The sequence below is a fragment of the Talaromyces amestolkiae genome (genome assembly GCF_001896365.1).
Source record: "Talaromyces amestolkiae strain CIB chromosome Unknown scaffold5.1, whole genome shotgun sequence".
Lineage (NCBI taxonomy): Eukaryota > Fungi > Ascomycota > Eurotiomycetes > Eurotiales > Trichocomaceae > Talaromyces > Talaromyces amestolkiae.
The window spans coordinates 1456747-1481224 of record NW_024468041.1 but is presented as its reverse complement, the minus strand read 5'-3'; the positions used below and the strand labels follow the sequence as shown (position 1 = coordinate 1481224).

Below are 24478 nucleotides of genomic sequence, written 5' to 3'. Positions count from 1 at the left end.
CTGCTATTGATCACTTTCGAGCCCCAGATAGCCACAGAAGACTCCTGTCGGATCCCATTTCTTCCTAATATCTTTCAACTTTTTCTTTTGCTCATCTCCCCAAAATCGAGACTGTCGCGTCTGAAAGTCAAATTCACCCGTATAGGCACCGACCGAGTGTTGGCCAACCTGTTTCATGATCTCCGATACCCACGCTTGATTGCGTGCATCGTCGTCCTCATCTTCCCAGATACCGTACAGCGCAAAATAGTGGTCCGATTGCACACTCAACGCCATAGGCGGCAAGTCACGGCGGCTTGTAGGAACCATGGAGTTGTAGAGAGCTAGTGACTTTCTTGTGGGTAACGTTGAGAATGCAGATTTGAGAACGGATGCGACATCCGAATTGTCATTCAGAAACGAATTATCGGCACAATACCTGTGTTCTTCTGGATATGCCTCCCGTTTGTAATGGAATTGTTCATTGAAGTTCGTGTCATCGCAAACTGAGCGGACCGCTGCCCCGTCCGGGTGAGACTCGTCTGCACGATGCAGGACTTCTCTGACGCTTTCTTCATCGTGGCCAACGGCAAAAAGGGCAACTGTTATGCAGCACTCATCAAATCCGGAGGGATAGCTTCCGATCACGGCAATTTCCAGGCCGTCGTCGATGCCAGAGGGAATCTGTAGTCCTCGTTAGCGCCGGGAAGTGAGTTGTTGGTTTTATAGCACTGTGATTCAGTGGAGCATCGAGTATGAATAGAGAAGGTATTTGTCTCCTACCTTCAATGCCCAATTGAACACAGCCTGATATTGACTAAGGCTATATATATACAACGAGGACTTGATGACTTTCGGCAACGGTTTGGTCTGTAGATGAAAACGTGTTACTAACCCCGGAAATCCTGGACCGGCGCCTCGAGCTGCCCAGAGCAGGTCGCTATTTTGCTGAGAATCTGCATGAACAATTATTCCGCAGCTCGTGACTACATCAACAGCGATGACGTGTTCGCATGCCCAGCCCCAATTCTGTATCGGACCAGCTTTCCGTTAGCCATAAGCATCAACTGGCAAGAGACTGACCGGTTGGGTAGAAGGAGAAAGATATGCGAAGTGGAGGACAAAGCTAAATATAACCAACATTGGAATTCCATCCCATGCCACCACAGAGCAAGTAGCCCCCAATTCCCACGTCCGGACAATGTCCGACGGGGAAGATGCGACCTCTGGTATGCAAATAATCGGATAATTCTTGACCCGTTGTACTTGGAGACGCGCTAACCACACCAGTATCATCGTCAAAGCTGATTTCGGAAACATCACCTAGATCTAACAAGATAGTATCATTGCGAATGCTCCATACTGGCCAACTGTGCCCTCCGGCCCGGACAGAAACGGAGCATTTTTGATCGATTGCTAGCTTGACAGCTTTGACAATGTCAGACTCTGTCTTTGCAGACACGATACCACGTGGGTATCTTTTGGGCCGTTGGCAATTGAATACCCTATTCACTCGAGCTTCCTCGTAGAGAGACTCGTTATCCTCTCCACGCCAGACGATGGACAGTGGTGGTTCGAATTCAGTCCAACGTTCGAAAATGCTCAACGTGGGCGGCACCATGCTAGAGCGTATTGCTACCTGTGTCCACAGTCTGAAGGCAAGTGGTAGAATTGGAGGTCTCTCAAACTAGCGCTCCTGTTCTCCAATTTGACATGATGTTATGTTTTTTTTGTTTGAACGTCGGGATTGGGAGAGTTTAAGGCTCCGTTGCCTGCCTGAACATTGCCTCTAGTGCCATTTTGGGTTAGCTCTAATGGGCTCGCGTATAATAACAGTAACGAAAATTACTAGCGTGTCCCGCTTCAAGCCCGGATTGGTTGCTCTGACCTGCAGACGACCCAGAGACCGCTACGTCCTTCCTAATCAAAAAGATGCGATAACAGGAGATGCCAATGCTAAAAATACTAGCTCTTCTGTACTCTTGATATTTTTCATAGCTGTCTGAAAGTGCCATGCGAAGTACTAGGCCATCAAAAGAGAATGGTCACAGAGTTTGCCTCACTGCATGCTTTATGTGCAGATGCGTCAATCTATAGGAATGATATAATTTGCACCTTAGTCGTGTGCCTTATGTCGTGCCGGGCTCAAGGATTTCTTGAATATTAATGTTGATCAAGCGCTTCTCAACGAGATAAACAGAAGACAGGTGCAGACATCGCTCCCAATCACAAAGATATGATTTTCTCACATCCGGCCTATTGGCCTGTATGATGACTGCCTGATATAACCCTATTAATATTTGGTATCGCATGGATTGTCACTGGCTTGCATGGGTTTGCAGGCCCTCCTGCGGCCTAACCTGCCAAATCAGCGACTCGAATCGCTCAATCCGGTGAGGCAGCACGCTGACTAGCTTTAGCTTTGCTTTGCCTTCCATGACGATCGGCATATGACGTATAATATTCTTTGAATATAATAGCTGTGGTCTCTTGGATTGTTATTTATTGGAACGCCTAGCACTACATCGAAGAAGGATATATATGTGTTGAAACCTCACCCAGCCCACCATGCTGCATGGAAATTTATTCAGTGAATTGATCTTTCTGTAGAACTGGGGATCTGTTCGTAGAAGGTTCCATTTGTCCCATCAATTTGTCTTGAATGATTATGTGAAAAGTTACATATCTAATGTCTAGCGGATCATTTCTAAATATTCTATGTGACCAATCATTCCGACCAAAACCAATTTCACTCTAAAACCAACCAAATGCAGCAGTGAATATCAGCGACAACACTCCGAGAGCGACCTGAGGTTCAATTGCTATAGCTGCCCCGGTAGGAACCGCCGTCGAGCTTCCTGTATTTGATGCCGAGCTGACTACTGCCGAGCTGGATGCAATTGCCTTACTGCTGTACCCCCCAGTTTTTGTACTAGTGGCAGAGGCCACATTAGTCGCGTTATACGGTGCCGCAGTGATGGTATATGTTTTGTTTAGGAAAGTGACCGTCATAGTCTCACCACCTGGCGGGCTGGTGAGTGATGATGCCCCAGGAGTGTTGCTCAGCGCTTGAGTCTGGTTTGGTGGGAGATTGTTGACATCCACATATATGCCATTGTCAGCCGTGGGAATACCGAACTGACCGTAGCAGACTTCATATGTGAGAGCATCGCAAGAGCCGTTAGCGGCAATGTTCGCCTGGCCTTCCTCGACCAGAATTGGCACACCGAGGATGTCCTTTTCAGTGCCCGGACAGATGCCGTATGATCTAAGCAACCATAGTTATTAGCTTCCAATAATCCCGCTGTTTCCCAAGAACTTAAGATGGGCCACATACGCGCTCACGGCGGCACTGTATACGCAGCATTGGCATTCGTGTGATTGAGTTTTGTTGTTCATAGCCCAGCAAGTGTACAAAGTGTCATGGTTCAAGGTGGCATTAATCAATGAATTGCCGAGATTGCAAGAGCAGCTGTCGGGTGCATCGGCAGGKGCTGGATAGAAGGGKGCACTTTGGATGTGGTCTCGATCGATTGCGAGGAGGTACTCGGATGTGATATATTGATAAGCGCAAGTATATACCTGATCAACTCTGTTAATATTCTCTTGAACAATTTTATTGAAGTTTTGACTGGGAGATACCTTATTCCAGCAGCTGCCATAGTAACAGAGCATCTCATCAACGAGTGCCTGCACCTCACACGCGGTAATGCTGGCGTTAGACTGACTGGCACATTTAATAGCAGTGTTATTGGCATTTGTGAGGCATGATGCAAATTCAGTTGGGGCAACGCAACCCTTAGGATCAGGTGTTGTGATGTTCTGTGCTTGCACATTAAAAGCAAACATGGACACGGCAGCGCCGAACAGTAATGTACCAAGCATCCTGAAATTTAATGCCGTCAACTCCGAAAGGTACCTTTTCCTTTTATTTTCCTTTAAAATTTACTTCATGTCCCGTTACATCCACCACCTTATATACAAAAACCTGAAGGATTTTGTTTTCTTTTCATCGACCCTAAAAACCTTACTTGTTCTTTTGGAGCATGTTGACAATTCAGGCGTTAAACGATTTTTGATTGACTATCCTACATACGAACTCCTATCCCCCCTCAGCCCCAGCTAGGTCAACACATACTGGAACTCTGCCCCCATGTATAAGAACGATGTTAAACCGAGTAAATTTTACTCCGGACTAGGAACGGCAGATGTGGTTCGCTGATTTCTCGAACCAAACAACAAATATTAAACTTTGGAAATCCTGGTATTAGACCATGAGCTGACAAAGCTTGTCTCTAATACGTAATCATGCAACTTTATAAATCTAACTGGTCGAATTTTCTCTAAAATCCTCTCCCTCTACGGACAGTGATCAGGATTTTCTCTTCCTACCGGGAAAATACGATTTAGGGCTACAGAGCCCTAGCGTATGCAGGTGGATGCCCCTAACCCCTGCACTAGCGGAGCCTATTTTAGCTTGACGGGCTGGCGGACTTTCTAGTACTCCGCATGCAAGAGGTGGGTACACCAGAGACCCGCCCTTCCATGCTTGGAAGTCAGCAAGAGAGTTATGGGGGAGATACAAGATGGCCCAATCCATGAGCCGGTGCCTGTCTCTTGAAGGCTAATTCTTGCTCGAAATTTGAGCTGAGTTCGATTTAGCTAATATTTAGGTATTTTCATACGGTTCGGCCATTTGTATCTGTCTACTCTGGTTTACTAGCTTGGTCGCTGAACGTAATAATAGTGTGAGCTTGATCTATACGGTAATATTTCACTTGATCAAAAAGTCCATGAAGGGCATATTACAGAAAATCCCAATGACGAGAATATTGTTGTCTCTATCGACTGACGGAGCTTTGTTGTCGTTCAATTCAAGAACGTGACATCTAGTAGCAGAAAAGGTTTGTAGGAGACTATGCTATTATCTATTTCCACGTTGTCCTAACTTGGTATATTTTTATTTATGTGTGCTGAAGATACGTGAGATACTATGAATCGCAGTGGAAGTCTAAACTGCAGCACCAAATGTGTCCACATAATCAATTCAATCCAGGACGATCAAAGATATGAAAAGAAGCTAATCTATTACCAATCACATTCACCATCTCCGACAGGAACACTCTGGGGATTATGGAAAACATCACGTTCGTCATATTCCTTCTTGATTTGTTCCAAACGCGGAAGGTTGTCGGCCCAGTACAATTCAGGCCCGTTCGAAAGGAGAGGATCAACATAGCCTGCATAGGCGTAGAAAGTCTCGTTGGGGAACGCAGAGTAAATGACATCATTGAAGCCATCCAGGAAGTCAATCGTAGTGTTTGAAACGGGGCCACGGGTAGCTGCGTAGGCGAAAATCCAGTACAAAACGTCACGGTGAGGGAAAGCAGTAGCATTGCTAGCAATTTCGGCCATGGCACCAGAGACCAATTGGACTTCCAGCTCATATGTCAATGCATTGTCAGGCGTTGTAGTAAGGTATTCGAACATGGAGTCGATGGTGTCGTCGGAGAGTAGGGCATCTGGCAAGACATCCAATGACTTGGCGTAGAAATAGGCCGGTTTTTCTGCGTTCTCCGACTCAGTAGCCCAAATAGCCACCATATCCAACCAATTGGGGATCACCGTAACGTTGGCAACGGGGGTGATACTGAACGCTTGTTCAAGGCCAAGGGCGTTGAAATCCTCCAAGGAGCCAAAGAACGAACCGGTGACTTCAATAACGGTAGGAAGTCCTACCATCAAGATATAAAGCTCCCAAGACAAGCTGGGGTTGGAAATAAAAGTTTGAAAATCTTTAAAAACTTGTGCTTGTGCCGTGGCATTTAGGCCCTCAAAAGCATATGAGTACGAAACGCCCCCAGCAGGAGCAGCTTCGGTACGGAAAACAAATTCAGTCGCGACAAAAAAGCTGCCGCCTGCTCCCTTCAAAGCCCAGAGAAGATCCGGGTTCTCTGTTTCGGAGACAGTGACAATTCTACCGTCGGCGAGGACGACGGTGGCAGACATGACATGATCGATAGTTGCTCCCCACTGACGAGATGTAGGACCAACTCCACCAATGGTGGCGTGGCCTCCAATACCAACATCAGGGCATGAACCATGAGCAACAGCACGCCCCCCAGAGTTGTACAAAGCAGTCGTGACGCTTCCCAATTGAGAACCGGCACCGACGGTGGCATATCCCGTCGAGTTGTCGTAGGAATATCCATTAAGGTTCGCGAGATTAATCACCACTTCTCCACTTTCTCCACCCCAGCCTGTGGAATGCTTGTCAGTTAAAATGTACCATTGCAATTTTGTTACGCTATAGGCTAGCAGTTAAAAGTTATGCCTTACCGTAGTTTCCATAGCTGTGGCCACCACCTTTTGCCTGTACCTTATAATTCCCTTCGGCAGCGCATTTCACGATACCCGAAACCTGTTTTGTAGTGCTTGGATATGTGACAGCTGCAGGCAAGATCGGTATGTTCAAGTTGTAGATGGTAAGGCTACTGTTGTAGCTTGAGGAACTTGGGGTGACCACGGCTGATTGGTTGTAAGCGAGGGCTGCCAGGAGACAAGCAGAAAGTCTTGCGGCCATGTTGGGCAAATCTATCGATGCTTGTTTTTAGGAAGATAGAAAGAGGTGTTTTTCGAAGTGTCCGACCATACTTTAGCTGTTCGGATCGAAAACGGCGAGCTTTTGTATTTAAGGAGTTTCCCAGGGCCTAAGAAGAACTAGCATCTGCATCATGTCGAATTGCCTTCTTGAGTTAGCCTTTCAGTCATCCGCACATTGGCCCGAAGCGACTAGATGTTTGTGACATGAACGGACATAAACGGATATTTTCGACTACTCCACGAGCTGCCAAAAGCTGAGTGACGAACGCACGTGTTGGCCCCTTCAAGCCCTATTTATTAAACTGGATGGTCCTACTGGATGGCTGCCAGCAGGGGCCGAAGCGACTGCACTAAAACAAAGCCCCAATCCCCGGATATTAAAGCTTGCAGGCGCTAATGCAGCTGTGGGCAGGGGCCCAATCCCAGTCACGGTTTAATTGCACAACTCCGTACTGCTAATTGCTATACTCGGTAAAGTATTGTTGCGCCACCAGAAATATTGTCTAGGATAGCATGGCTTTACCTAGGCAGAGAAAGGTTGAGTGGTGGTACTGTGACCGGCAAATTGGACTAAAGATACACCATCGAGGCCTAACACTACGTGACGGATTTTGATGAGGGTTGTTCAAGGGCTGTTCATATGTCGGTTCGGAGTTTATACGTCCTTGTCTGTCGCCTTAGTGGCTGACTGAATTGTTTGTACTCAGCAGCTTCCGCACGCACATCCAGTAATTTTTACAAGATTGGATTCTCAGAAGGGATGATCGGTTTATAATGTTACGCCTTTTTTGTATTCACTTCTAATTCCTAACTTGGCAATCGCGAAGTGTACTTAGGGTTATATTAAAAATTTAAAGCTTGCGTGACGATTAGGGTTGATGTCTTGAGAGAGTCTATAGAAATATTCAAACCGAATCACTATACAATAACAAAGTAAAACTACTGAACACTTCACTAGCTACTACCCTTCAGAGGCGATACTTCAAGCAATGTGCGCTCAAGAGCTGAGTCGTTGTTTGTAATCCTCCGCTGTTTGCTGCACCATCTGGTCGATGTCATAATCCCAGAGCTTATGTGATCTCCAAGAGACCTCGTCCTCACACTTTTTCCTATCGCTACCAGTGGCCTCATGCTGCCACTGATAGATGTCGCCTAGGATGCGACTGCTTTCGACGATCCACTGAGATCGCTCCAGCCTGACCGTATTGTAAGTTGCGAGCGCAGCCTTCAAAATTTCCGATCTAGATTTGTCTCGAGACTGGTTCAACTGAGTTTGCGCAAGGTCAATGACGGTAGCCAAGACAGTGGCATCCTCAACTCCAGAACCAGCACCCGCACCGTGATGAGGAGAGGCAGCGTGCGCAGCATCTCCGGCAATACAAACCCGGCCGTCGTAGTATGTGGATGCTGGATGGTCGTATGTATCGAATATAGCCCATTCATCCAAGTCATCCGATAGTAGATCCATGATTGTACGTACTGCGCCTCCAAACTTTGAGAAATTTACGACTGCGTTTTTCTTTTCGGCTGGAGCAGACAGTTTGTCTGCATAGGGCCATTCGCCTGGGTCAGTCACGAAGGCGACCACATTCACCAGCTTTCCTTCAGCCACCGGAAATGTTAGCGCATGCGCATCCGGACCGAGATGCATAAATCGAGTGTTGACCTTGGATTCTCCAAGTGCGGGACGAGCTTTTTCCATGGGAATCAGACCTCGATAGGCCTTTTTATGAGTATATTTAGGGTAAGATGCAGGGTTTTCTTCGCCCAAGATCAATTGTCGCACACGCGATCGTATACCGTCACAACCAATGACTAGCGACAAGATGTGTCAGTAGATATACTTCACTGAATTCTTGATCTCCCCCTTGCCAGTATCCACGGGTCGTTTTTACCTAAATCAGTCTCAGCGGCTGTACCGTCATGGAATTTCAGTTGTATGGCCTCATTGTCTCCTCGGTCGATTATGGTCTCGAGCTGTGAGCCGTAGGTAACACAATTCTCAGGAAGGCGGTCAACAAGCTCCTTTAAAAAGTGTGCACGATGACAGCCCTCGAATCCACGTTCGCCTAGATACAGTTTGAACAAGAGATCTTCCTCGACCGTGTCTTTGTCACCATTAACGCCGCTGAAGCCGTCCACCCACTGGAACCAATCCGATGCATTTTGAACAGCGACGCTTTTGAATGCTTGATGAATTCGTGGATCTAAAGCAAGCATTGCGCGTTCGGCATTTGCAGTAAAGCCAATTCCCGCGCCTATTTCGCGAAGACTTTGTGATCGCTCGTAAATGTGGAACTTGATGTTTCGCTTTTGCAAACCCAAAGCCAATGTGAGCCCTGTGATTCCACCGCCAATGATGGCCACTTCAATAGGCTTTGCTGCCATTGTTGGAGGATAATTTGTGGAAATTCAGATGAGCGACAATTCTTCGATACGGCTGGGATGGGACAGATCGCTATAAATTGGAAACTACGCTTGGAATTTCCGGTGAAAAGTGCCTTCGGTAGATTTTATGATTTCGACTAGCTATTGATCATCCGAACCAGGAGGGGGCCTTCAGCTGATAGAATCGCTGCCCCTCCCGGCGTTAGACGGTAATTTGGATAGGATTGGCCCTAAACTGTAGACAAATCGGGGAGCCACCGTCAGCAATCGCTGTCACCAGCGCTGGGGCATGCGTATGTGTCAAACCCAGTCGTTATACAGCTTCGGTCTGCGACTTAATGTCCGGTGATCAGCGACATGCAGGCTTTTGCCCGGATTTTTCTCGCTTCTAACGGATTACCTTGGGATTCCGTTCAGGCTGTCTTTGGACGTCTCATTGGCTGACCATTTATGATTGCCTGAGCTCGATAGAACGACTAGAATTGTTGGTTTAGTTACGGAGTTACGGAGTAGTTAATTACAGAGTAACTTAATTTTCGAGTTCAGTGGAATCGTTTGTTGCCTACGGAGTTACGGAGCTACAGGGGCAAAGCCATTACACTATATCAAAAATGGAAGTAAATACGTCCACAATCAAAATGAGAATCCAGATTCAAGCTCCTTGGAATTAATCTGAATCAAACCAGGCAGCGCGAATGATGCCTCGGGCCATTGATCTTCTTTGGTAGTGCTTTCCGAGTGTATATAAGTGCAAGCCTCCTCAAGGCACGTTCCTTGATGAATTTCAATATACATTCCGATCATAGACGCCGTGGGCAACAATGGTATTTAGTTATGTGAGCGCTAGAACATGAATAATGCCTTCTATTCCCTGACCTAACCAATATATTCTACGTACGATGCCCACTCAGTATCATCTCTCAGTGCTGCGATATCCGCCTCTCCAAGACAAACAAGTGCATCCACGTCGCCCTGAAGTGTTTGCGGCATGACATATATGGTACTTGGAATGGGCGCGAACGTCGGTCGGCGAGCGAGGGTTGGCTGTCCCAAAAGACCGAAGTTCGCCTTGTAAAGTGGTACAGATGCCATGGAAGAAGTACCCATATCGGTATCGGAGTTGAACTTACCCGCATAGGCGATGTTCCTCTTATCTTTTTGACGCGAAACAAAGGTAGTGAAGCTTTGCACAAACTTCGCATCTATCTCATTCAATGTCTTACGTAGCTCTGAAGCTACTGCTGCCAGTGGTAGGCTGGTCACTTGCTGGAAAGAAAGCCAAGTGCTGGCATTGGATACTGAGACGCCCATGTAATCGAATGGAATTCCCATAATTTTACGGATATCGACTGCTCTTGTGAACTTAGACGTATCATCTGGTGTTTGGCGCCGACGCAAACGGACGGCTGTGATACGCTTCCAGAGAAAAGCGCATAGTGCGTCATCACGCGAAATAAATGGCACCGTCAAATGAGCAGGATCACTTGCTTCCGCCTTGATAGCATTCAGCTTCTCGGCTGAGAAGCGAAAGAAGCACCAGGTCAAAGGTGAAGGCGGTGGTGGTCTCACAGCTGGAGGAGGAGGTCTGATTAAGTGGCTATGATCAAGCAAAGGTTCTTCCGGGCCCAAAAGCGGAATCACTGTTCTGCGGTCTAGATTTGCCGCTTCAATCGTGCTAGCAGGGATCTCCTTTCCACGAAGAGCTGTTGCGATTACATTAAGCATTGCAAGAATACCACCGCCGTCAGACATGTTATGCTGGGCGGCCATATCCAAAATGAGACCGCCTTTCAAGAAACTGGCCTGGATAAGCAAAGCTGGTGCGGGATCTGTCTCAGAATCCTCGTAGCTGAGCGGGAAAGCATTCTTCGGTCCAATCACTGCGCCATCTAGCATAGATGCTGGTCCCTTTGCAGCCACAATTTCTGCATACGGGGAAAGAAGGTCCGTGCAGTCTTTCACACGGAGGATCGAGTTCGGAGGCGAGAATTCTTCACAAGGAACACTTTGAAAGATACCACTGCTATCCGGTCCACTACCCACGTTGACAACCTTGCCACCCAACCATGGAATAGCCGTGGTGAGCTTAAGAGTCGCAGATTCCAGTGCCTGAACTATCTCTTCACGGTTGCTGGAATCCTGCAATGGGAATCCAACCATAATGTGGTTGTATGCTTTCAATAGCGGCAATTGTCCGAGAACATCTTGAGTACATGCCGGGTCATACATGTTGGTAGATCTCCGTAATTAGTCGCTCTCCCGTTGATTTGATGTTGATATAGCGTTGCTTAGAGGCTGAGTCCACAATTCCGACCTTTGGAGAAAAGGCTGTTTGGTTTTTGGCAAATAAGGTACCTAAGCCAATCAACTAATTCCAATCTGAAATGCCTCTAAAATTTTAAAATTTTCGGACTCATCCTCAATATATATCCTGTAAACTAACGACCTGGGTATATATGATGACTCCTACCCAGGTGTCATCAAAGCTGAACGTATAAATCTAGCTACAAACCCAAATAGCTGACATTTAGACAATCAGTTTTGAAACATCACGGCCTTCAACGACACGCCTATCTTGCTGTGGGGATAACTCCGAGCCAAAACTCCGATCCGGGTTAGCACCCCTGGCCTTAGCGGCCCCGCCCCCTGTCGCGATCCTCATTTTAACTACGACCGGGCGAGCTACGCCGTTACTTAGCGGCTGCTATCAATCACTAGCCATTGATAGTGTGGCCTTAGTTTCGGACCCTGGCCAGGCCAGCGGGGCTAGATTGAATGTGTTACGTATGTAGATTTGGATGTGGTCTCGTTAATCTACCAAATTTATTTCCTAGAATCCTTTGAAAAATCAAGATCATAAAAATCTTCGATTTGCTTTGCTAGCAGCACTAAACTGGATGTCCATGTAGGCTTATCCATATTTCGAAAGCAGTCACAAATATATAAATAAGAGAAAACGAGTGCCCGCACGCGAGCATCTGAATCCTCCGACCTCTGGGATCAACCAATATTTTAGAGCGTGGTAATTTTTGACGCCTTGCAATCTACTTTTTATTCGGTTTTTGCGAAGTTGGAAGGCTAGTCATATTATTCCTTCGAGATGCCACCACCTCGCGGAACCCAGAATATACTGGAGGGCCCTGGTTAGTATTGCCCAAGGGGTTCATTTTGAAGTTTGAAGCTGATTTCACCTGCAGGTGACTACGACGTGACCTCAGTTGTGCATAGTGACTCCTACCCAGAGATCGACCCTCTTCAGTTCGACTTTTCCGGAAAAGCCGTTTTCGTTACCGGAGGCTCGCGTGGTCTAGGCCGTGCGATGGTGCTTTCATTTGTTCGAGCGGGAGCTTCATTTGTTGCTGCTGGTGCGCGATCAGACATGTCTCAGCTAGCCAAAGATGTAGCTGCCACCGCGCAATCCGCCAACCGAAAGCCTCCGAAGTTTTTGCCAGTGAATATAGAGGTTTCTGATCCCAAGAGTGTTGAGAATGCCGCTGCGCTCATTGAAAGTGAATTTGGTCGAATGGACATTGTCATCAACAATGCCGGCCTGCTTGGCTCTCATGGAGGAATTGCCGCAACTGATCCTGAAGAGTGGTGGAATATTATGAGTGTGAATCTTCGAGGGCCGTATCTTGTTGCTAGGTCATTCCTACCTATGCTAGCAAAAAGCCCCAACCCATACATCATCCAGGTTACGAGTGTGGCAGCTCACCTGTTGAACCCAACCTTGACCGCTTATCAAACATCTAAAGCATCATTGTTACGGTTTACACAGCTCATTGATGCAGAGTATGGAAAGCAAGGCGTAACTTCATTTGCTATCCACCCAGGAAACTGTCCCACAGACATGATGGGTGGACCAGAGGGATTGCACGACTTTGAGAAGCATAGTGAGTGACTTGATTCTATTTTCCATGTGAAACTTTGTCTCTAATAATTATTATAGTCTTCGTAGACTCGCCAGATCTTAGTGCCGATACACTCGTATTCCTCACTTCAGAAAACCGAGAGTGGCTAGGTGGTCGCTATATCAACGTGACTTGGGACATGCCCGAGCTTGTGGCGAAGAAGGACGAAATCGTGGAAGGAGACAAGCTCAAGACGAGATTCATATTTTGAATTATAAAATTTCCAGACCAAAGTCTGGTTTACTAACTGCTATATACCTATGTAGCAAGAGTAAAAGTACTTATGTAGGTATGGTGTATGCGCTGAAATAATCAACACTGTATATGGGAACATGAAAAAGGTCCTTCTGAGTACTGGAAATATACAAGTCCCTATGATGTAGAAATTCACAAAGATATCAGTTATGAAAATATCTATTGAACGTAGGACTATCATCCCTAGTTGAATCACTCATTTCGATTTTGAGATAGAGACGGGTGGTCTTTGTAGAACATTGGCCACATCTCTCGACGTATTGCTACCATAGTGTCAGCAAGCTATGTGCCAATCACATTTCCTTTACAACCCTCATGGTGAACTCCTTGCGTGCTACATGGTGGAATGAAACTGGTCAATAGCATGTATTACTAGTCTCCGAGGCCGGAAAGATAAAGACATACCAGCCACGCCCTTTTGACATCCGATTTTCGCATGTTCGCACATGAGGCGGATGTGGAAAATAAAATCTTGCTGATACGAGAAACCACATATGTGTGTCTCACTGCCCAATCACTACGCAAAGTACAATGAATTACGGCCCCAGCTGGAGCTGAGCCTTATATGGTGCTGAAGCTCACTAAGCCAGGACAACCAGCTCCGAGCAAAAACTCCGCCCGAATGTTCGTAATACAAAGCTGATGTTTAAGCTTAAATGATATCGTACTACTTTGACATTAGTATTCTTGAAGTTTGCTCGAATATTCTAAGCGCCCACATGTTTCTATGTGGAGTCGGAGGTATGTGGTACCCTTACCGAGTGGAATAGGATAGTGCTCGCCTCCGGGCCGATTCAATGGGCGTGTTAATTTCGGCCCCTAGTCAATATCGCGGGCCTGCATTGTACACGAAGAGCAGTTGAAGGAGCGGACCCTAAGCAAAGTAGTTGTAGCTGCCAGCTCGGTCGAATAGCGATCAAGTTGCCCTACTCCGTTCACATTCGTGGAGATAGGACCCGAAGTGGCCCGGAGTTTTTGGATATCTCTCCACCTAGCAGGTCGTTCAGTCAGACTAGCTGAGGGGTGTTTGCATACGAGACAACAAAATTATAGGCGCATTAGTAGCCTTTATCAATTAATGTAAATAGAACCGCAATGGACTTTATACATAGTCCATCAATCTAATACCTCTCAGCATAGACAACCAGAGCTCAACCTCGAAACTATTCACCGCACGACCAAGATTCCTTCGCCAATTTCCTGCCCTACCTTGCGAGCTGTGTGGTATTTTAACCACATTGATATAGCTTGGCCTCGTCCTTCATTTCCGGGTTCAGCAGATGATAGTGGTTTCTTGCATTGAACGGTAACACTGTCCGCGAAAATGGTTAGCCGGATAGTCAATCCCACTGAGGGGAACACCGTCCTCCTCTTCGGTCCCCAGGCATTATCATTCAACCAAGAAGCCTTCCTTAAATTACGTGCAACGATTCTGGGCTCACCTGCTTATCAATGGGTGCTCAACGTCGTTGATGAGTTGCCTACCATATGGACTACACTAGTCAAAAGCATCCCAAAATTAGAGGTGATCGATGGAGCGAAGGAGTTGAAGAACCTGAGTGACTGGATCAGATCGGGTGACATTTACGAAGATTCATTTCCCCTTCCGAATATTCTCCTCAGCCCGCTTGTTGTCATCACCCAGTTGACGCAATATGCAAATTACATCGAAGAACACCCAGAGCTACGGAAGTCGGATGACACAGAGACCCTGGGCTTTTGTACAGGTATTCTCAGTGCACTTGCTGTATCCAGCAGTGCTGACGAGGGTCAGTTCGCAAAGTATGGCTCGGTCGCAGTGCGCCTTGCAATGGTTATCGGAGCCATTGTGGATGCACAAGACGCACCAAGCGAACGGGGTCCTTCGAAATCACTTGCAACTGCATGGAACTCAGCCCATGGCGAAAATGAACTAAAGCGTATCCTGACCGAGTTTCCCGAGGTAAGCAAATGCCCTTTCACATATTGATTAGACTATTCTGACTTCCATAGGCGTACATTTCGGTGAGCTATGATCAGCGCCGCGCAACTGTCACAACATCGACCAAGACCATCGCGGCTTTACAGAAAGCTCTCCGTGGCGCTGGTATCATTGCAAATGAAGTTGGCCTCGTCGGCCGTTTCCACAGTGACTCGCACAGGAACGAAATCGATTCTGTCATCGAGTTTACCAATAGACAACCCAAATTCCAATTTCCGGAGTTGTCCGATCTACTTCTTCCGACGCGATTTACCAACAAAGTCAAGGATATAGCCAACGGCAAGCTTCATCATGCTGCTTTGCGCCAAATCCTGGTTGATAAATCGGAATGGTATCAGTTGTTTGAGTCTGTGCAAGAGACACGCTTGAGTGACAAGACTTCGCTCCTTCTTTCATTTGGCCCAGAGCGACCAGTACCTCCTTCCATCATGCGAGTGCTCAGCTCTCAAGTTGTTCATATCGCCGATGTGAGCGGAAAGACGGGCCAAGAGCCTGAGACCAATCCACATCTGATTGGTGATAATGATATCGCTGTCGTTGGCATGTCGCTCAAGGTCGCTGGCGCTGATGATGTTGAGGAATTTTGGGAGCTCCTTCTCAAAGGCGAATCGCAACACCAGGAGGTTCCCAAGGAGAGATTTTCATTTGAGACTGTCTTCCGAGATATTGACCCTAAGCGAAAGTGGTTTGGAAACTTCATTCGAGACCATGACGCGTTTGATCATAAATTCTTCAAGAAGAGTCCGCGTGAGATTGGATCGACAGACCCACAACAAAGGCATATGCTGCAGTGTGCTTACCAGGCCGTCGAGCAATCTGGTTACTTTCGATCAAAGAGCATCGATAAGAAGATTGGATGCTATGTTGGTGTTTGTGCAGCAGACTATGAGAACAACATTGCGTGTCACGCCCCGAATGCCTTCTCAGCCACTGGAAACTTGAAGAGTTTTATCGCTGGTAAGATCAGTCATTATTTTGGCTGGACCGGCCCAGGCTTGACTATTGACACGGCTTGCTCGTCGTCCGCTGTTGCTGTTCATCAGGCTTGCCGTGCAATCCTGAGCGGCGAATGCTCCGCAGCTTTGGCTGGCGGTACCAACATTATGACCAATCCACTTTGGTTTCAAAATTTAGCAGGAGCTTCTTTCCTCAGTCAAACTGGGCAGTGTAAGCCCTTTGACGCCAAGGCAGATGGATACTGCCGTGGCGAGGGTATCGCTGCCGTGTTCCTTAAGAAGCTTTCTTCTGCAATCGAAGACGGGGACCAAATTTTGGCAACTATCGCAGGCTCTGCTGTTTACCAAAACCAGAACTGCACTCCAATCTTCGTCCCAAACGCACCATCTCTCTCAGACCTCTTCCGCGATGTTGTTGGTCAAGCTCGCCTGGAGCCGAAGCAGATCACTGTCGTTGAAGCACATGGTACTGGTACCCCAGTTGGGGATCCCGCCGAATACGAAAGCATTCACAACGTGCTCGGTGGTACAAATCGAACAACAGCTCTTCAGTTTTCGTCCGTCAAGGGCTTAATCGGCCACACTGAATGTACATCGGGACTAATATCTCTTGTTAAGACCATTCTCATGATTCAAGAGGCCAGAATTCCCCCACAGGCCAGCTTCTCCTCTATCAATCCTCATATACACCATAGTCCGGACCACCACATGGAAATACCTACAAAGCCTTTGACCTGGAATGAGAATTTCCGCGCTGCATTAATCAATAACTACGGTGCTTCCGGTTCAAACGCTTCAATGGTGGTCGTGCAGGCTCCATTCACAGACAAGTCGGCACCAGCGGTGGAAGGATCCAAGTCCCCATTCTGGTTCACCGGTCCGGATGATCGCAGCTTGCGGGCTTACGCATCGCGATTTGTTAAGTTCCTACAGTCCAAATCTGTTTCGTCGAAGAACTTGACATTAAGCAATGTTTCCTTTAATGTGTCCCGCCAATCCAACAGAGTTCATGATAAGGGTCTAATCTTCAATGCTGCTTCTCTGCAGGAGTTAGAGCAAAAGCTATCGTCCTTTACCAATGGGCAGTCGGAGATTACATCTCAGTCAAAAGTTGCAATTAGACCTGTTATCCTCTGCTTCGGAGGTCAAGTGTCCACCTTCGTGGGTCTCGATCAGCAACTTTATGAGAACGTTACCATTCTTCGCCAACACCTGAATGACTGTGATGCCATAATAACTAAGCTTGGACAGAGCAGTATTTTCCCAGGAGTCTTTCAGAAAGCTCCTGTTGAGGATCCGGTGCACTTGCAGACAATGCTCTTTGCCGTTCAGTACTCGTCAGCCAAAGCTTGGATCGAGTCCGGCGTTGAGCCTGCAGCTATCGTGGGTCACAGCTTTGGAGAATTGACTGCTCTTTGTATCTCAGAAGCACTTGACCTTGAAGATACTATCAAGATGATAATCGGCCGCGCAAAGATTATTCGCGAAAATTGGGGTGCTGAGAAGGGCGCGATGATGGCAGTGGAAGGTGACCTAGACCAAGTTCAGAGCCTGCTTGCTGAGTCGGTCGTTGAAGGAGAAAAGGCAGCAACCATCGCTTGCTACAATGGACCTCGTAGCTTTACCCTTGCTGGGTCCGCGAAGGCCATTGAAGAAGTGGCCAAGACTGCATCCGCCGGTGCTTTCTCCTCGATGCGTACAAAGGTGTTGAATGTTACCAATGCCTTCCACTCTACTTTGGTAGATCCATTAATGGACGAGCTTGAAAAAGTAGGCAGTGAATTAACTTTCTGTCAGCCTACTGTTCGTCTAGAGAGGGCTACTGAGACTGGCTCCAGTGGATCCTTGACTTTCAAGTTCGTTGCAGAGCATATGCGCCACCCCGTCTATTTCAATCATGCCGTGCAGAGACTGGCTCAAGAATTTCCCTCCAGTATTTGGCTCGAGGCGGGATCCAATTCAACGATTACAAGTATGGCCAGTCGTGCTCTAGGGTCATCTGGGGAGCATCACTTCCAGGCTATCAACATCACGAATACTTCCGGCGGATTGACTAATCTCAGTGACGCAACAGTGAGTTTGTGGAAGAATGGCCTCGATATCTCCTTCTGGGCCCACAATTCCAAGCAAACCTACTCTTATGCACCGCTGTTACTGCCTCCGTATCAATTTGAAAAGGCACGTCATTGGATTGAGATGAAAAAGCCCCCCAAGGCCAGTACAGAGCCTACTGTTGTTGAAGTGGTGAAGACCACTGCGGAGGAAATCCCAAAAACTCTTTTGACTTTCGTTGGTCACCAAGATAGCCATCAGCGAGAACCTCGCTTCCGTATTAATACCATGATACCGAAGTATACAGAATTGATTACCGGTCATGTTATTGCTAATACCGCAGCAATTTGTCCTGCTACTGTGGAAGTCGATCTGGCAATCGAGGGTCTTCGAACTCTTTACCCAGATGTAACTGAAACAATGCAGCCTCAAATTCATTCAGTTGATAATCAGGCTCCAATCTGTGTCGATCCGTCACGCTCTGTTTGGCTCGAGTATCAAGCTCTCGATGACGCTGCTCATACCTGGAGCTTCAAGATCTTTAGCACTGGCTCTGGGAAAGCTGCAACGACCACTCATGTTACTGGAAAGATTGTTTTCCGAGGTTTGGATGACCCTCAATTCCAAGCCGACTTTGCTAGATACGAGCGTTTCGTCAGTCATGAACGTTGTGCAGCTCTACTAAAAGCGGAGGATGCGGACGATGTTATCCAGGGTCGTAACATCTATAAGACTTTTGGTGAGATTGTTGACTATGGCGAAGAATACCGGGGCTTGCAGAAACTGGTTGGTAAAGGTACTGAGTCTGCTGGTAGAGTTGTTATGAAGCCATCTGGTGAAACATGGCTGGACGCCCATTTATCCGATGCCTTCAGCCAGGTTGGTGGAATATGGGTCAATTGTATGACGGATCGTCAGCCGACGGATATGTTTATTGCGAATGGCTTCGAGCAATGGATCCGATCCCCTAAGGCGCGATCTAGCGCAGAGCGCCCCGCAACATGGGATGTGTTTGCTCTTCACCAAAAGCATGGCGACAAGGCATATGTTACCGATATTTTTATCTTCAATGGGATCAATGGCGAACTCGACGAGGTCATTCTTGGTATCAATTATGCAAAGGTTGCAAAACTTTCAATGAGCAAGCTGCTCAGCCGCCTGACGGCTACGGATAGTGGTGCTGGTTCTGCTGCTCCATCAGCAGCGGCCAAGTTGCATCCTGGGATTGCGATGGCTGCATCGGCTCCAGCCACATCGTCGAATGTTGCATCAATCCCTGCTGTGAAAAAGACTAAGAAGGCCCCAAAAACACCCAAAGCACCCAAGAAGAAGGTATCCTCTAGCCAACAGGACATCACGGGCAGAGTACGAGCAATGCTGGCAGAACTATCAGGCCTTGAGCCTGAGGAGATCAAAGAAGACGTCGAGCTTGCAAATATTGGCATTGATTCTCTAATGGGTATGGAGCTTGCAAGAGAAATCGAAAATATATTCAAGTGCTCCTTGCCAGAAGAACAGCTTGTGGAGGTGACCACGTTCCAAGGACTTTTGCAATGTATCCGCACCAACCTGCCAGCATCTACAGACGAAACCGAAGATGTTGAAGAAGAGGATGAGGATGAAGAGGATGACGACGATGATGATGACGAGTCTCTTGATGATGCGAGGGTGTTCACGCCATCCGATGCTGCTACTAGCGTTTCATCAACCAGCAAGGCAGATGTAATCGAGTTCCTCGTCGAGTTCTTGGGAATCGAGGAAAGCATTGTCACCAGAAGCACACTTCTTCGCGACCTTGGCGTTGACTCCCTGCTTTCTACCGAGTTGCGCGCCGATATCTCGTCCAAGTTCGGGGTCGATGTGCCCGAGGAAGTGATGTTGGAGGATCTGTCGGTGGAAGAATTTGACGTCCAAATCAACGGATCTTCTTCGGCAGGTGTGGCCTCAGAGCCTGAGGCACTCAAGTCTGCTCCGTCCATTTTGGCACCTGGTCCTTCCTCTTCAAGCGCGTCACGTGCCACAGGAGGCAACCTCGACCTCCCCGCCTCGACTCTCCTCGAGGCTTTCCACGAGACAAAAGTCCTCACTGACAAGTTCATCGAAGACTATCGCTGTGCCGGCTACATCGACACTGTTCTCCCCAAACAAGACCAACTCTGTATCGCCCTGGCTGTCGAGGCCTTTGAACAACTTGGAGTGTCGCTCAAAGCAGCTAAGCCAGGTCAGAAATTGGAGCCTATCAAGCACCTGCCTCAACACAATCGCCTTGCTGAATACCTCTACATGATGCTCGAGAAAGGCGCTCGCTTGATAGACATCGACGCCAATGGTACAATTACACGAACTGCAGTAGCAACCCCTACCAGGTCGAGCAACGATATTTGCCAGCAGCTGGTCAGGGATTACCCAGATCACAACTTTGCCAACAGACTCACGCAGTTTTGTGGACTTCGTCTTGCGGATGTCTTGACCGGCAAGATGGACGGTATCAAGCTCATCTTCGGGTCGCCTGAGGGACGCGAACTAGTCTCTGGCCTTTACGGTGATTCGCTCTTGAACAAGTTGGCGTACGAGCAGATGAAAGATTTCCTTCGCCGCCTTATATCCAAGTTGCCCAAGAACGAAGGCCCGTTGAAGATTTTAGAGATGGGAGCTGGCACTGGAGGCACCACCAAATGGATTGTGCCAATGCTGGCGGAGTTGAATTTCCCCATTGAATATACTTACACCGATTTAGCACCATCTTTCGTGGCTGCAGCACGCCAAAAGTTCAAAGCCTATCCCTTTATGAAGTTCCGTGTCCATGACATTGAGAAACAGCCTGCAGACGACTTACTTGGGACCCAGCATCTCATTCTCGCAAGTAATGCTGTTCATGCCACCCACAGTCTCACCGTATCTGCGCAAAACATTCGCAAGGCACTACGACCAGACGGCTTCTTAATGATGCTTGAGATGACAGAAACCGTATACTGGATTGACGTGATTTTCGGTCTACTCGAAGGCTGGTGGCTCTTTGAGGACGGGCGCCGTCACGCGATCGCTCATCAATCACGATGGGAGAAAGACCTAAAGTCGGTAGGCTTTGGACACGTGGACTATACTGATGGACACCGCCCAGAAGTTAATATTCAGCGCATCTTTATCGCGCTAGCTTCCGGCCAGAGGTACGACCGAATCCCTATCCCACCCAAGGCTGTTACGAATGAAGCTCCGAAAACTGACGTTGTGGCACGTGAAGCGGCCGTCAGTAAATATCTCCAGAAGGCAGTCAGCGGCTTCACTGCAATTTCTATCTCCTCACCTGCCCATCCAGTCATGTCAAATCAAGGCGTACTTGTCACGGGAGCGACCGGCAGCGTCGGGTCTCATTTGGTTGCCCACCTGGCCAATCTACCATCTGTCAAGACAGTCTTCTGTGTCAACCGAGTCAGTCGTTCAGATGCGCTAAAACGCCAGCAAGAAGCACTTCTGTCTAAAGGAATTATCCTGACTCCCGAAGCACTTTCAAAGTTAGTGGTGATTGAAACGGATACACACAAGCCTTTGCTCGGTCTTCAGCGCGGCGAATACGATCGTCTTGTCCGTGATGTGTCTCACATTGTCCACAACGCTTGGCCAATGAGTGGCAAACGGGCCTTGATGGGTTTTGAACAACAATTTGTTGTAATGAGAAACCTCATTAACCTAGCCAATGAAGCTTCAGCGAGCGGTCCTCGGAAAATAACCTTCCAGCTCATCTCTTCAATTTCCACTGTGGGCTATTATCCGATATGGAGTGGAGACCGCAATGTACCGGAAATACGTGTCGAAATGAACTCCGTGCTTGATAACGGATATAGCGATGCCAAACTCGTCTGTGAGCGAATGTTGGATGAGACGCTTCACAAGCACCCCGACAGATTCAGACCTATGGCCGTTCGATTAGGTCAAGTTGCGGGATCTAGCACAAGTGGTTACTGGAATCCAATGGAGCATTTTTCATTCCTGATCAAATCGTCACAAACGTTGAGGGCTTTCCCAGCTCTCGAAGGTGAACTGTCTTGGACACCTGTTGATGCGGTCGCTGGTACACTAAGTGATCTGATCTCAGGGGACCATAGACCATATCCAATCTACCACATTGACAACCCTGTCCGTCAGCAATGGCGGGACACAATCCCAGTACTAGCAGAGGCTATGGGTATTCCTTCAAGCAACGTCATCCCATTTAAAGACTGGGTGGGCATGGTGCGACGGTTCCCTGGGTCTGAGGTAGACAATCCTGCGGTGAGACTGATTGATTTCTTGGATGATAATTTCTTGAGAATGTCTTGTGGTGGCTTACTACTCGATACTACGAAGAGTCGTGAGCATTCCTCGACATTGGCAGCAGTGGGCCCAGTAACTGAAGATGTTGCACGACGATATATAAAAGCATGGAGAAATATGGGATTTTTGCATTGAAGCCTTTGACCTTAAATCATGTTTATGTTCTATTGCCAAAGAGTGTTCTTGATTCCTTTGTGTACCTAGATAGACCGTTGGATGTTGTTTTTTTTTTTCGTGGTGATTCAAATCATTTTAGCTGATAGACCAGTATTTCCTTGTTGTTTTGTATAAATTTATTGTTACATCCGTGAACATTCGCTTTCAATGTTTCTATACCAAAGTTGTGTCTTGTAGATTTCAGATGTTTGCTGTAGAAGTATTTAGTCATTTCTCAGCTCCCAACCGTCCGTACCTAGGGTTATCTATATTTCCCAAGTCTGCTTGTTTGATAGTTACGAGGACCTTCACTGTCAATCTCAAATCCGCATTCCTCCGATAATTATGGACATTTCTCGAAGCATGTAGAAGTCTTCTTACTGTAGCAAAAACTCGAACACTAGTATGAAAAAGTGGAAATTCAATATCACATTTCTTCGTAACGTTAATGCTACAAACACAAAAGGCATGCAAATTCCCCACACGGTGTCATACACTTCTTTAGCCTCTGTGATTGTTGTCAAATTCAGGACAAGCACGACAAATGAATCTTTAGTATGCAAGTATTGTGCCTTCTCATTGGCAACCCCAAAGACACTTGTGTAAGACTTGGGGGCTATCGGATAACGTTATCCTTCATTCCGAAGATACGTAGTCATATGGTAAGTAACGAAGTAGAACGAAGCATGAGCGACTTTAAGGGTGATATCCCATTGGTACGCCTTATTCAAGCGATGGCGAAGTATTCTGCGTTGGCGGCTAATCACCCCAAACCGACGAATACTTGAAAAATGATCTAGAAATAGTTAGTTTGACCGAAAATCTAGAACGATTTGGGGCCAAATCCATCCATTCCTGATGGTTCCAATCCCCAAATCCCCAAGCTAAACCCTTGGAGTCACCTAAAACATGAATTTATGCTTATATGTCTACCTAAACCTGTCTCAGTTAGCTTTATTTGGTTCAGTGGTAACAAGAATCTCCAGGTACAGGGATAATATCTGTGAATAATTCAACTAGCTATGACTACTGATATGTTCGTGTAGCGATATCTCCCGTCGAGTAAGACGCAGCCATTTCAGTGTATATAGTCTGCCTTTGCGTCTGGGAAGACCCAGATCCTTCAAAAGTTGCGATTTTACTGCGCGGATGACTCGGCTCCGAGGCCATTGCTATTGGTGGTCACTGGCTTAGAGCGAAAGTTTTGTTAGCTTCACAAGCCGAATAATTTAGCTGTTGCTGACACGTCTAGTGTAGTGGTCAAAGCCACCAGTGCTGTTTATTCAGTACCCTAGTACTTACTTTATACCGAAATGCGCTTTGCGCGAGGCCCACAAACGATATGCTTGTCTATTTCTAGTAAAGCCCGGTCAACATATAAATTGAACACATACAAAAAGCTCGTATTTGGAAGCATGGATGACCTACTTAGCTCCAATCTTAAGCGGCGTTGTGGATAATGCACTATACAGAAGACAATAGTGTGTAAGACTGCGACGCTGATATAGGTTTATCTAAACTCGTGTTGACTCCCTGGTAATGTCTTCACATACTTCAAAGCCAACTACTGAGATTAATTATTGCGTCCAGCCCACATCGCGAGTTTTGCCGTCATCGGAGGTGGTTCTAGCTTAAGCTATTGGGGTATTTTCCGACCGAAAATGCATATGATGTTTATAAAAGTTTAAGTTGACCTTGCTTGACCGTAAAAGGTAGGCGATTCGACTATCGGGTAGAATCGTTCGAAAAATTATTTTAAAATCAACAGGACCTAGAAATGCAGAATAGGTTAATTTCTCAAAATTTAGAGAAGATGAAAGTGGTGAAGGAGTAACTCGTATTGACCTTCGCTATACTCACTGTATGTCATATATATAGTGATAGTA

General features: G+C 47.1%; 7 protein-coding genes across 7 annotated transcripts; 2 read left to right on the top strand and 5 right to left on the bottom strand.

Annotated features, from left to right (window-relative positions):
* Nucleotides 1-3: 3 nt before the first annotated feature.
* Nucleotides 4-1600, bottom strand: BHQ10_003583 (uncharacterized protein; the record flags this gene model as incomplete). The annotated part of the gene is made up of 2 exons (XM_040875855.1): nucleotides 4-663; nucleotides 1121-1600. 2 exons carry the CDS (start codon nucleotides 1598-1600, stop codon nucleotides 4-6), a joined length of 1140 nt encoding a protein of 379 aa, XP_040732087.1.
* Nucleotides 1601-2733: 1133 nt separating this feature from the next.
* BHQ10_003582 (uncharacterized protein) lies at nucleotides 2734-3864 on the bottom strand (the record flags this gene model as incomplete). Its single annotated transcript, XM_040875854.1, has 3 exons — nucleotides 2734-3247; nucleotides 3317-3561; nucleotides 3622-3864. The coding sequence occupies 3 exons, from the start codon at nucleotides 3862-3864 to the stop codon at nucleotides 2734-2736; spliced, it is 1002 nt and encodes a 333-aa protein (XP_040732086.1).
* A 1203-nt stretch (nucleotides 3865-5067) lies between these two features.
* BHQ10_003581 (uncharacterized protein) lies at nucleotides 5068-6562 on the bottom strand (the record flags this gene model as incomplete). Its single annotated transcript, XM_040875853.1, has 2 exons — nucleotides 5068-6239; nucleotides 6319-6562. 2 exons carry the CDS (start codon nucleotides 6560-6562, stop codon nucleotides 5068-5070), a joined length of 1416 nt encoding a protein of 471 aa, XP_040732085.1.
* A 1017-nt stretch (nucleotides 6563-7579) lies between these two features.
* Nucleotides 7580-8970, bottom strand: BHQ10_003580 (uncharacterized protein; the record flags this gene model as incomplete). The annotated part of the gene is made up of 2 exons (XM_040875852.1): nucleotides 7580-8397; nucleotides 8478-8970. The coding sequence occupies 2 exons, from the start codon at nucleotides 8968-8970 to the stop codon at nucleotides 7580-7582; spliced, it is 1311 nt and encodes a 436-aa protein (XP_040732084.1).
* An 876-nt stretch (nucleotides 8971-9846) lies between these two features.
* BHQ10_003579 (uncharacterized protein) lies at nucleotides 9847-11130 on the bottom strand (the record flags this gene model as incomplete). The annotated part of the gene is made up of 1 exon (XM_040875850.1): nucleotides 9847-11130. One exon carries the CDS (start codon nucleotides 11128-11130, stop codon nucleotides 9847-9849), a length of 1284 nt encoding a protein of 427 aa, XP_040732083.1.
* A 940-nt stretch (nucleotides 11131-12070) lies between these two features.
* BHQ10_003578 (uncharacterized protein) lies at nucleotides 12071-13092 on the top strand (the record flags this gene model as incomplete). Its single annotated transcript, XM_040875849.1, has 3 exons — nucleotides 12071-12113; nucleotides 12168-12863; nucleotides 12920-13092. The coding sequence occupies 3 exons, from the start codon at nucleotides 12071-12073 to the stop codon at nucleotides 13090-13092; spliced, it is 912 nt and encodes a 303-aa protein (XP_040732082.1).
* Nucleotides 13093-14460: 1368 nt separating this feature from the next.
* On the top strand, nucleotides 14461-22512 carry BHQ10_003577 (uncharacterized protein; the record flags this gene model as incomplete). Its single annotated transcript, XM_040875848.1, has 3 exons — nucleotides 14461-15078; nucleotides 15129-22394; nucleotides 22501-22512. 3 exons carry the CDS (start codon nucleotides 14461-14463, stop codon nucleotides 22510-22512), a joined length of 7896 nt encoding a protein of 2631 aa, XP_040732081.1.
* Between the last annotated feature and the right edge of the window lie 1966 nt (nucleotides 22513-24478).